This window comes from Pseudoliparis swirei, chromosome 19 (assembly GCF_029220125.1).
Source record: "Pseudoliparis swirei isolate HS2019 ecotype Mariana Trench chromosome 19, NWPU_hadal_v1, whole genome shotgun sequence".
Taxonomy (NCBI): domain Eukaryota; kingdom Metazoa; phylum Chordata; class Actinopteri; order Perciformes; family Liparidae; genus Pseudoliparis; species Pseudoliparis swirei.
The window spans coordinates 5,079,706-5,094,010 of record NC_079406.1 but is presented as its reverse complement, the minus strand read 5'-3'; the positions used below and the strand labels follow the sequence as shown (position 1 = coordinate 5,094,010).

At 45.0% G+C, this 14,305-nt stretch overlaps 1 protein-coding gene across 1 annotated transcript; it reads right to left on the bottom strand.

Annotated features, from left to right (window-relative positions):
• Positions 1 to 2,328: 2,328 nt before the first annotated feature.
• Positions 2,329 to 6,593, bottom strand: LOC130209913 (methyltransferase-like protein 27). The gene is made up of 5 exons (XM_056439832.1): positions 6,477 to 6,593; positions 6,191 to 6,319; positions 4,552 to 4,687; positions 3,071 to 3,163; positions 2,329 to 2,693 (listed from the first exon to the last, which is right to left on the bottom strand). Exons 1-5 carry the CDS (start codon positions 6,591 to 6,593, stop codon positions 2,464 to 2,466), a joined length of 705 nt encoding a protein of 234 aa, XP_056295807.1. The 3' UTR covers positions 2,329 to 2,463.
• Between the last annotated feature and the right edge of the window lie 7,712 nt (positions 6,594 to 14,305).

Here is a 14,305-nt window from a genome sequence, read left to right as displayed (position 1 = left end):
CCTCGGTCTAGTCCTGATCCTCCTATATGACCTCAGTCTAGTCCTGATCCTCCTATATGACCTCAGTCTAGTCCTGATCCTCTTATATGACCTCAGTCTAATCCAGATCCTCCTATTTGACCTCAGTCTAGTCCTAGATCCTCCTATATGACCTCAGTCTAGTCTTGGTCCTCCTATATGACCTCAGTCTAGTCCTGATCCTCCTATATGACCTCAGTCTAGTCCTGATCCTCCTATATGACCTCAATCTAGTCCCAGATCCTCCTATATGACCTCAATCTAGTCCTGATCCTCCTATATGACCTCAATCTAGTCTTGGTCCTCCTATATGACCTCAGTCTAGTCCTGATCCTCCTATATGACCTCAATCTAGTCCTGATTTATAGCAGCTTGTGCGCACATATATATAATATACATGATATTTATAATATATATAATGATATATATATATAATATATATAATGATATATATATATAATATATAAATATAAAATGATATTTAAGTACATCAAACCAGATTAACAGAGGCTAGAACAACTTGGAATAACAACCGCATGTAGAAACCCAATTAAAAAGAGGCAGAGTTACAATAATTGGTCTTCAATTCTGTGGGCCAGTCATATTAATTCTCCACGAGGTGGCATAGAAAGTTCAGACAGCCTTATGGAGGTAGAGAAATCATGATTTCAGGACCACAAGAGATACTATTTAAAGACATGTAGATATGCTTGTATTTATGTGTGTGAGTACTGCAGTTATGTAAAAGATAATTTCTCCCTGATAAGTTGATTTGGCTGCCAACACTTCTTTCAGATCAGAGTGACCAGTGAATATACTTAGAATCCGATACTGTACATGTCCACCCCCGCATACACACATGACCCTGCACATCTCAGCTCAACAAAGCAGCCCACACAATGCACTTGCTTGTAGGAAATCCCAGAGTCAGATTGTCAGGTCAAAGTGACACATGGGGGAGTGTTAGAGGCACGTTATGTTTGTTGGCAAAGAGGAATTATGTTTTATTCAGATTTTGAAGCATCAGATTTCATGCTCGACAGGGATGGAAAGGAAACAGAAAGAAAGCACTTTAAATGATTTACATTACATTACATTATTGTCGTGTCTTAAAATGCGTGGCACAGATTGTTCTCAAGTTAAAATGAGTCTTTTGAAAACCACTCCTTTCGTACAGTTTTCCCAGGAAGTTGCTCTGTGTTCTTGCAGCGCTGCATGGGTTGTTTGAGCAGTTCAGATGGCGTCCGCCGCCTCGGCATCGTAGCCCAAAGACAGTAGATATTTGGTATTTTGTAAGAGGTGAACATTCAGCCCTGTGTGCATTATGACAGATTTTCTTTACACTTAATTAACACAATTACGTGCTTTCAATGTACACACAAAAAAGATGCTGATCCATATACGCCCATAAATACACACTGTAAAAGTCAGAACAGCAGGCATAAAAAAATAGATGGAGACATTTTTCAAAGCTAATTCTCTCCTCATGTCATGGAATTTAAAAAATGGTTATTTCCAGGCCTGGGATATTCAAGAATATAACACATTTCCATGACTTTTCCAAAACTTTGGGGATTTAATTTTGTGTAAATGAACATGGATATGTTGATTAAAAGAATACACCTTTATGTGTATTCTTTTAATCAAACTAATGTCTGTCATTCATTTGTCAGTCAAAAGTCAAAGTCATCTTCATTGTCAATTTTCCAATGTTGAAAATACAGAAAATCGAAAGTATGTTTGTCTCTTTTTGTCCGACATAAAGTGAATAATAGTAATAAAGTGATAAGGTAGTAAAGTGCACACAGTCAACAGTTAACAACAAATAACATTTAGACAACATATATTTGATACATGTGTCATTTAAGGTATTTTGTTATTTGTATTTGTTTGGTCATTGACATTTGGTTTAAAGTCATGGAAAGGTCATGGAAATCCATTGGTCAACAAGTGTAAGTAGTGTAAATAAAAAGCCTCTTGTGTTTCACGGCGGTCACCAACAGGGGGCGCTGTTGCTCCAGAAGGAAGCCTGACTGCGTTGTCTCCTGGTAGCTGACATGAGGAAAGAAGAAGTCCATCATCCCGCTGAGGTCATCGAGTAGCGGTTGCCATGGCTCCCTGCATCCTCACAGCATCCTCACAGCACTATTGTTATTATATTTAACATCACGGGCTATTCACTTTGTACATAGTCAAACTGTGACACCTCATATTTGATCAACTGTGATATTGATACTTTTACTTAATAATAATGACACATTTTATTTGTACAGCGCTTTAAAAAGGCAACCACAAAAAGAATAGAAGCAATAACAATATAAACACACTGTTTATTAAGTTAATTAATTTATTGTATTGCGTCATTTTATTGGCATAACTACCATCCATTCATCATTTATTGAAGGAAACCACTGAGCTCAAGGCCCAGGACCGGGCCCAGAAGGACTACTGAAGGGACTTCCTGTAGAGGTACTTGGCCCCATTAGTGTACTTGTCATTCTGCACATCGTCACAGTTATTGTACACGTCGATCATGTATTTCTCCGTCACTTTGGTATTCACGTGACTCCAGAGTCCCTCCTCCTCCATCAGCTGCAGCTCCGCCTCCAGAGAAACCTTGTACTCGTTTGCAGCCTCCGACTCCAGGCAGATTCTCGACATGCAAATGTATCCGCCTGCATTAAACAGTACGATATAGCTTTACTCTCCTCTAATATCATATCATAGAGGAGAGCTCCAGTGTCTCTCAGTTTAAACACACGTAAATCAGAACGGATACAGAAGAATCCAGCCAAGAAATCAAAATCAAAAGTGAATTAGTACACAAGACAATGTTTAGTACTGAATCTGTTACTAATAAATAACAGTATATCGTCCGCATATTGTCAGACTGAGCATTTACGATCCCTGTCGAAATCTACCGAGACATTAAAGCCCAGTGAAAGTCAATGATGTCCAGAAGCCCAACAAACGACAGGAATGGGAAACGGTCATGGGACCCGCTTCAGTGAAACGGTCATGTGACCTTCAGCTGGTGAAACATGCTGGTTACCTGGCTTGGCGGCGAGGCACAGCTCCCTGATGACAGAGACCGGCACGAAACCCTGTCGTAAAGCGCCGACGATCATCACCAAGTCGAACACACCTGGAGCCAGAGGAGGAGGAGAACTCCTCAGACACATCACATCCCTCTTCTACCTTCACCACCTCGCTCATTAGAAACCATTTTATTCTTAACCTTACTGGAGGTTCTGAACCCTGCAAGCTTCATCAGTGCATCAGCCGAACCCTTCGTAATTGGAAAAATAAAATCTGATATCTTCAAAACATAGGTATGTATTTTATTAGTGCACAAAATGAACCATGCATCACTTGTACACACATCACCATCTGTGTGCAAAGAACGAACAACAGAAAACGTGAATTTCACACACAAACATAACACATATCACACGATTGGGCATTGAATTATGAACATGTTGGCATTAGTTTCATGCCAATTGGATACAAATTGACCGTGCTATGGTAGAAAGACGATTTTGACCTTTTCATGACCTTGACATTTACCTTTGACCCGATTGATCCCAACATCTAATCAAATGGTCACCGGATAATAAACAATCATCCCACCAAATTTCGTGCGATTCGGTTTAATACTTTTTGAGTTATGCGAGTAACACGCATACAAATAAATAAATAAATACACGGTGATCAAAACATTCCCTTCCACATTGTCAATGCGAAGGTAACTAGAACGGGCACTCGGTAGAGCACATACCTTTGCCGCAGCCACATTTTGGCATTATTTGCATGCCAATTGGATAAAAATTGACCGCGCTATGGTAAAAAGAAGATTTTGACCTTTTCATGACCTTGACCTTTGACCCGATCAATCCCAAAATCTAAGCAAATGGTCCCCGGATAATAACCAATCATCCCACCAAATTTCATGCGATTCGGTTTCATACTTTTTGACTTATGTGAATAACACGCACGCATACAAATACACGGCGATCAAAACATAACCTTCCGCATTTTCAATGCGAAGGTAATGAATATTTACTGCAAATCAATGTGACTGTTGCCTTTCAGACACAAGTTCAGAAATGCGGGCCTTCGCCTCGGCGAGTGCCGATCTCGTATGATTTTTCGCAAAAAAAAGTCAGTTCCTTTACTTATTTTTCATGTCTACCATCATGGAAAAGGATTGGAAAGAAGAAAAATCGCGTGTTGCCAAAATTTCGGCAGCCAATTTTTTTTACCATCGACAAAATGGCCCAACATTGCTCATGTGAACCGGGCTGTGTGTGTCTTGAACCCCCGGGGTTCCATCGAACCCAGGTCAAGAACCACTGTTCTAGTATTTTGTGAACTTCTTCTATGTTTTATCCCGTCATGTCTCCAGGCTTCACATGATCTGAACATTTAGCTTCCTTTAACAAGTCACCTCCTCCTGTCTGCGAGCAGAAGTCAAACCCTAATCAGCTGTGATAAGATCCGTCAGTGTGTGCATGTAGCGTTAGCTTAGCATACCAGTCTGTGCAGGAAGCGGGTCCGTTCCCAGTAAGGCCAGTCTGAGCTCCTTATAGAAGCCGGTCTTAGCGGCCTGGTCCAGCATGCCTTGACTGCCGTCCACGCCCACAAAGTGCTTGAAGCCCAGTTCAATCATCTGAACACAAGAAGAAGAGGAGGAGGAGGAAGAAGGAGAGGAATAAGGAGTAGAGGAAGAAGAACAGATTAAAACCCTTTGGACAGCAATCCAATGATGAGGTGTAAAATACATATAAAGTAGGTGATTCCACAAATATAAACACACATATATCCATATGTGATGATGGATTAATAACATTGGACCTTCTAGATTTATAACATTGGAAATGCAGTCTTCAAAGTGCGTTCAGAAACAATGTTTCTCCACCTCCGGCTTCATTGAAGCGCTCGTCACACTTGAAGGAACCGACCCAGAAGACTCAGAACTGAAGCTTCCCGTTTTCTCAACAGCGCATTTTGTCTTTTTATTACCTTCACATTGAAAATGCGGAAGGTTATGTTTTGATCGCCGTGTATTTATTTATTTATTTGTATGCGTGTTATTCGCATAACACAAAGTATTAAACCGAATCGCATGAAATCTGGTGGGATGATTGGTTATTATCCCGGGACCATTCGATTACATTTTTGGGTCAAAGGTCAAGGTCAAGGTCATAAAAAGGTCAACATCTTCTTTTTACCATAGCGCGGTCAATTCTTATCCAATTGGCATGCAACTAATGCCAACATGTTCATAATTCAATGCCCAATCTTGTGATATGTGAAGGTATGCGCTCTACCGAGTGCCCATTCTAGTTTGTTGTGTTTTTACCTTCGCATTGAAAATGCCGGAAGGTTATGTTTTGATCGCCGTGTATTTATTTATTTATTTATTTGTTTGTATGCGTGTTATTCGCAAAACTCAAAAAGTATTGAACCGAATCGCATGAAATTTGGTGGGATGATTGTTTATTATCCGGGGACCAGTTGATTAGATTTTGGGATCGATCGGGTCAAAGGTCAAAGGTCATGAACAGGTCAAAATCTTTCGCAGAATTCAAAAAGTATTGAACCGAATCGCATGAAATTTGGTGGGATGATTGTTTATTATCCGGGGACCAGTTGATTAGATTTTGGGATCGATCGGGTCTAAGGTCAAAGGTCATGAACAGGTCAAAATCTTTCGCAGAACTCAAAAGTATTGAACCGAATCGCATGAAATTTGGTGGGATGATTGTTTATTATCCGGGGACCAGTTGATTAGATTTTGGGATCGATCGGGTCAAAGGTCAAGGTCAAAGGTCATGAACAGGTCAAAATGTTCTTGAATCGCATGACATTTGGTGGGATGATTGGTTATTATCCGGGGACCATTTCATTAGATTTTGGGATCAATCGGGTCAAAGGTCAAGGTCAAGGTCATGGAAAGGTCAACCTCTTTTTTTACCATAGCACGATACATTTTTGTCCAATTGGCATGCAACTAATGCCAAAATGTTCATAATTCAATGCCCAATCTTGTGATATGCGAAGGTATGCACTCTACCGAGTGCCCATTCTAGTTTTTACTGTTATGACTTTGATTATGAAACCGAGGCTATGGTTCAATCACGCAGTATCACTTTTCTCCGTTGGGGCTTACCAGCTTAGCGACCAATCCAGATCCACAGGCCACGTCAAGAACCTGGACTTCCTCAGGACGCCCAGAGAAGTTCTCCATCAGGAAGTCTACTGCCTGGTTTGGTGCCCTGTAGTTCAGGATGCTGATGTCCTGTTTAAAACCATGTGGAGGTCACATGAAGTGTTTCAGGTCCACCACAGCGGTTCCCTGTCGACCACAGCGTGTGAATGGACCAGAAGGACAACAAAGTGCTCTTCTACGCAGATGATCTGCTAGTATACATCGGCAGGTGAGGAGCTTCTGTCACTTGTTCGTAGGTCTCTGCCCAGCCGTCGTAGAACTTCATCCATTGCTGTGATTCGGCTCCTTGGCAGGTCTTAAGGAAGCTTATCACATCGTTCACAGTTCTGCCGTCGGCGGACATGATGAGGAGGCGACTGAAAAACTGCCATCGGAGAACAAGAAGCACGGAATAACTTGTCAGGCCAAACCCTGTTCATCACCTGAACACTACGTAGTACCCGTTTGCTGTGAGTCACACACACAAACACACACACACACACACACAAATGTGCACGATCACCCTGTTAATTTGGTGTTTTCCATGAAAAATCACACTTTTATTTTTCAAATGAATTGCAAAAGGAACAGAACATATAGTCGAGACATCGACAAGGTTAGAAATAAAGATTTTTATTTGAATTATTAATGTTGTTCAAACTTGTAGCTCAAAGGAAAGCCAGTTTTATAGCTGTGCTAATATAATGCCACATGGGTTTTCTATACCACAATATACCATTAGAACACTGGAGATGGGCCTCGATACACTGTTAGCATCACTCAAAATTGGATGTCTGGTAAAGTAAAAATTCAGGGTGAGGCGGAGTAGCTAACCTTCGAGAGGAAGACATAATACTTCTTATCATCTTATCAGGCACCTACTTCAGCTGCTACGTGCTGTTTATTCTGAGGTTTGAAGGGACCTGGACAGGACAGTCCAATTCAATAATTTAGATTTATATTAACAACACCTATAGATATATTTCACCTAGAATAGCCCTTTACCACATTAACAATGTATAGAGTGTATTTATGATTAATTTAATGTTATCTTTATTGAAAAAACAGTTTGTAGTGTACGTTCATTCATTCGATCATATAAACAGCTTCATTAATATATATACAGTATATATATATACACAGTATATATATATTATAAATATATATCTCGTTTCTATCAGCATTGTAAAAAACTAAATTAATTGTTTACTCTTTATCCGTTACAATTTAATTTCTTTTTATTTAAGCCATTGTCGACAAGTTGAGTACAAAGATGAACATTGTATATGTTTTCGCATTTCGCAATTTATACATTCCTAAAGTATCGATCAATCTACAGTAAAAAAACTAAGTAAGGGAACAGTTTTTACTCACCTGTTGGAATGAGGTATGAGGTGGAGAAGCAGGTATGAGCACGAGTGACGAGTGACGTTTGTCAGGGAGCTTCTGTCCACAAGCCTGAGGCCGAGGGAGGGGCCGCCTCCGCCCAATAAAGACCAACCTGTTTCAGTGTGCTTTAGCAGAGGGGAGGACTGTAACACCCTGTTAATGTTGTGTCTGTCTCCCCAGGAATTGGTCATTCCCATCACCTGCCCTCAGCCTCTCCTGATTGTGTCATTCCCGTCACCTGCCGTCAGCCTCTCCTGATTGTGTCATTCCCGTCACCTGCCCTTAGCCTCTCCTGATTGTGTCATTCCCGTCACCTGCTCTCAGCCTCTCCTGATTGTGTCATTCCCGTCACCTGCCCTCAGCCTCTCCTGATTGTGTCATTCCCATCACCTGCCCTCAGCCTCTCCTGATTGTGTCATTCCTGTCACCTGCCCTCAGCCTCTCCTGATTGTGTCATTCCCGTCACCTGCCATCAGCCTCTCCTGATTGTGTCATTCCCGTCACCTGCCCTTAGCCTCTCCTGATTGTGTCATTCCCGTCACCTGCCCTCAGCCTCTCCTGATTGTGTCATTCCCGTCACCTGCCGTCAGCCTCTCCTGATTGTGTCATTCCCGTCACCTGCCCTCAGCCTCTTCTGATTGTGTCATTCCCGTCACCTGCCCTCAGCCTCTCCTGATTGTGTCATTCCCAGCACCTGCCCTCAGCCTCTCCTGATTGTGTCATTCCCGTCACCTGCCCTCAGCCTCTCCTGATTGTGTCATTCCCGTCACCTGCCCTCAGCCTCTCCTGATTGTGTCATTCCCGTCACCTGCCCTCAGCCTCTCCTGATTGTGTCATTCCCATCACCTGCCCCAGCCTCTCCTGATTGTGTCATTCCCATCACCTGCCCTCAGCCTCTCCTGATTGTGTCATTCCCGTCACCTGCCCTCAGCCTCTCCTGATTGTGTCATTCCCATCACCTGCCCCAGCCTCTCCTGATTGTGTCATTCCCATCACCTGCCCTCAGCCTCTCCTGATTGTGTCATTCCCGTCACCTGCCCTCAGGCTCTCCTGATTGTGTCATTCCCATCACCTGCCCTTAGCCTCTCCTGATTGTGTCATTCCTGTCACCTGCCCTCAGCCTCTCCTGATTGTGTCATTCCCGTCACCTGCCCTCAGCCTCTCCTGATTGTGTCATTCCCGTCACCTGCCGTCAGCCTCTCCTGATTGTGTCATTCCCGTAACCTGCCCTCAGCCTCTCCTGATTGTGTCATTCCCGTCACCTGCCGTCAGCCTCTCCTGATTGTGTCATTCCCGTCACCTGCCCTTAGCCTCTCCTGATTGTGTCATTCCCATCACCTGCCCTCAGCCTCTCCTGATTGTGTCATTCCCGTCACCTGCCGTCAGCCTCTCCTGATTGTGTCATTCCCGTCACCTGCCCTCAGCCTCTCCTGATTGTGTCATTCCCGTCACCTGCCCTCAGCCTCTCCTGATTGTGTCATTCCCATCAACTGCCCTCAGCCTCTCCTGATTGTGTCATTCCCGTCACCTGCCCTCAGCCTCTCCTGATTGTGTCATTCCCGTCACCTGCCCTCAGCCTCTCCTGATTGTGTCATTCCCGTCACCTGCCCTCAGCCTCTCCTGATTGTGTCATTCCCGTCACCTGCCCCAGCCTCTCCTGATTGTGTCATTCCCATCACCTGCCCTCAGCCTCTCCTGATTGTGTCATTCCCGTCACCTGCCCTCAGCCTCTCCTGATTGTGTCATTCCCATCACCTGCCCTCAGCCTCTCCTGATTGTGTCATTCCCGTCACCTGCCCTCAGCCTCTCCTGATTGTGTCATTCCCATCACCTGCCCTCAGCCTCTCCTGATTGTGTCATTCCCGTCACCTGCCGTCAGCCTCTCCTGATTGTGTCATTCCCGTCACCTGCCCTTAGCCTCTCCTGATTGTGTCATTCCCGTCACCTGCCCTCAGCCTCTCCTGATTGTGTCATTCCGTCACCTGCCGTCAGCCTCTCCTGATTGTGTCATTCCCGTCACCTGCCCTTAGCCTCTCCTGATTGTGTCATTCCCGTCACCTGCCCTTAGCCTCTCCTGATTGTGTCATTCCCGTCACCTGCCCTCAGCCTCTCCTGATTGTGTCATTCCCGTCACCTGCCGTCAGCCTCTCCTGATTGTGTCATTCTCGTCACCTGCCCTTAGCCTCTCCTGATTGTGTCATTCCCGTCACCTGCCCTCAGCCTCTCCTGATTGTGTCATTCCCGTCACCTGCCGTCAGCCTCTCCTAATAGTGTCATTCCCGTCACCTGCCCTCAGCCTCTCCTGATTGTGTCATTCCCGTCACCTGCCCTCAGCCTCTCCTGATTGTGTCATTCCCATCACCTGCCCTCAGCCTCTCCTGATTGTGTCATTCCCGTCACCTGCCCTTAGCCTCTCCTGATTGTGTCATTCCCGTCACCTGCCCTCAGCCTCTCCTGATTGTGTCATTCCCGTCACCTGCCGTCAGCCTCTCCTGATTGTGTCATTCCCGTCACCTGCCCTTAGCCTCTCCTGATTGTGTCATTCCCGTCACCTGCCCTTAGCCTCTCCTGATTGTGTCATTCCCGTCACCTGCCCTCAGCCTCTCCTGATTGTGTCATTCCCGTCACCTGCCGTCAGCCTCTCCTGATTGTGTCATTCTCGTCACCTGCCCTTAGCCTCTCCTGATTGTGTCATTCCCGTCACCTGCCCTCAGCCTCTCCTGATTGTGTCATTCCCGTCACCTGCCGTCAGCCTCTCCTGATTGTGTCATTCCCGTCACCTGCCCTCAGCCTCTCCTGATTGTGTCATTCCCGTCACCTGCCCTCAGCCTCTCCTGATTGTGTCATTCCCATCACCTGCCCTCAACCTCTCCTGATTGTGTCATTCCCGTCACCTGCCCTCAGCCTCTCCTGATTGTGTCATTCCCGTCACCTGCCCTCAGCCTCTCCTGATTGTGTCATTCCCATCACCTGCCCTCAGCCTCTCCTGATTGTGTCATTCCCGTCACCTGCCCTCAGGCTCTCCTGATTGTGTCATTCCCGTCACCTGCCCTCAGCCTCTCCTGATTGTGTCATTCCCATCACCTGCCCTCAGCCTCTCCTGATTGTGTCATTCCCGTCACCTGCCGTCAGCCTCTCCTGATTGTGTCATTCCCATCACCTGCCCTCAGCCTCTCCTGATTGTGTAATTCCCATCACCTGCCCTCAGCCTCTCCTGATTGTGTCATTCCCATCACCTGCCCTCAGCCTCTCCTGATTGTGTCATTCCGTCACCTGCCCTTAGCCTCTCCTGATTGTGTCATTCCGTCACCTGCCTCAGCCTCTCCTGATTGTGTCATTCCCGTCACCTGCCGTCAGCCTCTCCTGATTGTGTCATTCCCATCACCTGCCCTCAGCCTCTCCTGATTGTGTAATTCCCATCACCTGCCCTCAGCCTCTCCTGATTGTGTCATTCCCATCACCTGCCCTCAGCCTCTCCTGATTGTGTCATTCCCGTCACCTGCCCTTAGCCTCTCCTGATTGTGTCATTCCCGTCACCTGCCCTCAGCCTCTCCTGATTGTGTCATTCCCGTCACCTGCCCTCAGCCTCTCCTGATTGTGTCATTCCCATCACCTGCCCTCAGCCTCTCCTGATTGTGTCATTCCCGTCACCTGCCCTTAGCCTCTCCTGATTGTGTCATTCCCGTCACCTGCCCTCAGCCTCTCCTGATTGTGTCATTCCCGTCACCTGCCGTCAGCCTCTCCTGATTGTGTCATTCCCATCACCTGCCCTCAGCCTCTCCTGATTGTGTAATTCCCATCACCTGCCCTCAGCCTCTCCTGATTGTGTCATTCCCATCACCTGCCCTCAGCCTCTCCTGATTGTGTCATTCCCGTCACCTGCCCTTAGCCTCTCCTGATTGTGTCATTCCCGTCACCTGCCCTCAGCCTCTCCTGATTGTGTCATTCCCGTCACCTGCCCTCAGCCTCTCCTGATTGTGTCATTCCCATCACCTGCCCTCAGCCTCTCCTGATTGTGTCATTCCCGTCACCTGCCCCAGCCACTCCCGTCTCGCTGATCCCTGATGTCCCACACCTGTGTTTCCCCACCTTATATATTCTCCCAGTCTTTGCTTTGTTCCCTGCCAGATTGTTGTGTGTTTTGCCCCTCGTGTCAATTCGCTCATGACCAGTCTGGTTTTAAGTAAAAACTAGGGCTGTCAATCGATAAAAAAAAATTAACTAATTAATCGCACATTTTGAAATTCATTAATCGCGATTAAAAGGTTTTTTTCTTCTAAAGACTAAATCTTCTAAATGAACGAGTAATCACTTCAGACAGCGTGTATTTTAGACACTTGTTTAATTGTATTCTTTTTTAAAGACAAAACTTCACACAGAGCTGTGTTTTCAAAGAGGCTTCTACATATAAAGTACCAGCGAGGTATTTATTATCGTGGATGATGAATTGTTTCTTCAGTGAAACATCCAGATTAGTAAAAAAAGAAGGTGTATTTGAAACATTATTGGTCCTGTGATCTTTAACATTGAACAGCAGAACCAGTGGCCTTGGTAAACTGACTGACATTAAAATATGTCACGTTAACCCTCTGGAGGCTGGGCTCATTTTCTCGATTTTACAAAACAATGTAAATTCAACTTTTAAAGTCTTTTGCATGTGACACATCCCAGTGTTTCCCCCACCATTCTATCAGGGTGAGGCCCCGCCCCCCTGTAATTTTCTCTATCGCGCCAGATTACAGCAGAAGTAATGTCAGGTTATTTTCTTCAAGACGTCTTTGTTCTTTTATTAAACTAAACGTCTGTTGTTGATCGTCTCTACAGCAGCATGTCACTCTGTCTCTACGTGTCGCGTGAACACTTCTCCGATAAGCGGCGGAGCAAAGACAAAGTCACCTGCACCCCCGTAGCATCACGCAGCACCAGAAGTCGCATTACAATTATACGTTAAAAATACCATATGGCTCTCAATGAAATATATTTGGAAATATTTGGCTTTTTGTCGCTCTCCCAGTCAAAAAGGTTCCTGACCCCTGTACTAGGGGATCAATTCAATTCAATTCAGTTTATTTGTATAGCCCAATTTCACAAATTACAAATTTGTCTCGGAGTGCTTTACAATCTGTACACATAGACATCCTTGCCCCAAAACCTCACATCGGACCAGGAAAAACTCCCAAATAACCCTTCAGGGGGGAAAAAAGGGAAGAAACCTTCAGGGATCAGCACGTCTGAACGTTGAGCCGGTGCTGGTGTTTGATGAAGCGCGTTCATGTCAGCAAACAATGTTTTGTACAACGAAGTTTGGTAAAGTTGGAAAGATATTCACACACGGGGACTGTTTTCTCTCGGCTACTGAAATGCGATACACGACGTTTGATGGCGACAACTATTTTGTGCTGAAAGGCAGCTTACTATATACTTACTATTTATAATGTCGCACATGTTCACAACATCCTTGAAGCGGACATTATTGAAGATATAGTACTGCCTCTCATACATTATTGCCTAAATATGTATTTAAGGCCACCTCGGCCTCCCGCTGCTCGTTTTTTTCTATATACCTCCTCCTGGTCCTCTATAGACCTCAGAGAAGTCCTGGTCCTCTATAGACCTCGGTTTAGTCCTGATCCTCCTATAAGACCTCAATCTAGTCCTGATCCTCCTCTATGACCTCAATCTAGTCCTGATCCTCCTATATGACCTCAGTCTAGTCCTGATCCTCCTATATGACCTCAATCTAGTCCTGATCCTCCTATATGACCTCAGTCTAGTCCTGATCCTCCTATATGACCTCAGTCTAGTCTTGGTCCTCCTATATGACCTCAGTCTAATCCAGATCCTCCTATTTGACCTCAGTCTAGTCCTGATCCTCCTATATGACCTCAATCTAGTCCTGATCCTCCTATATGACCTCAGTCTAGTCTTGGTCCTCCTATATGACCTCAATCTAGTCCCAGATCCTCCTATATGACCTCAATCTAGTCCTGATCCTCCTATATGACCTCAGTCTAGTCTTGGTCCTCCTATATGACCTCAATCTAGTCCCAGATCCTCCTATATGACCTCAATCTAATCCTGATCCTCCTATATGACCTCAGTCTAGTCCTGATCCTCCATATGACCTCAATCTAGTCCTGATCCTCCTATATGACATCAGTCTTAGTCCTCCTATATGACCTCAGTCTAATCCAGATCCTCCTATATGACCTCAATCTAGTCCTGATCCTCCTATATGACCTCAGTCTAGTCTTGGTCCTCCTATATGACCTCAGTCTAATCCAGATCCTCCTATATGACCTCAGTCTAATCCAGATCCTCCTATATGACCTCAATCTAGTCCTGGTCCTCTTTAGACCTGTATAGTCCTGGTTCTCTATAGGCCTCAGTGTAGTTCTGGTTCTGTATAGGCCTCAATGTAGTCCTGGTCCTCTATAGACCTCAGTCTAGTCCTGATCCTCCTATATGACCTCAGTCTTCATCCTCTATATTTTCAGATTCTCTCCTTTTGGATTCTTCTTTTAACTTCATATTTTTCTTGGAGGATATTTTTCGCAATGTGAAACTTCACAAGGTTTGTGGTATGATGAATACGTCTGGGACATGTTTCTTTGCAGACGAAAAGAAGAAGAAGAATTTCTAGAAATAAAATAGGTTCCTCTCCGACTACATCGGGACGAGGACCCT

Coding starts and splice junctions, on each gene's coding strand:
- LOC130209913 (XM_056439832.1), bottom strand. CDS start 6,593: ATGTCCGCCGACGGCAGAACTGTGAACGATGTGATAAGCTTCCTTAAG. Junction 6,320..6,476: donor GGGCAGAGACCTACGAACAA/GTGACAGAAGCT, acceptor GGTTTTAAACAG/GACATCAGCATCCTGAACTA. Junction 2,694..3,070: donor GTGCCTCGCCGCCAAGCCAG/GTAACCAGCATG, acceptor TGTTTAATGCAG/GCGGATACATTTGCATGTCG.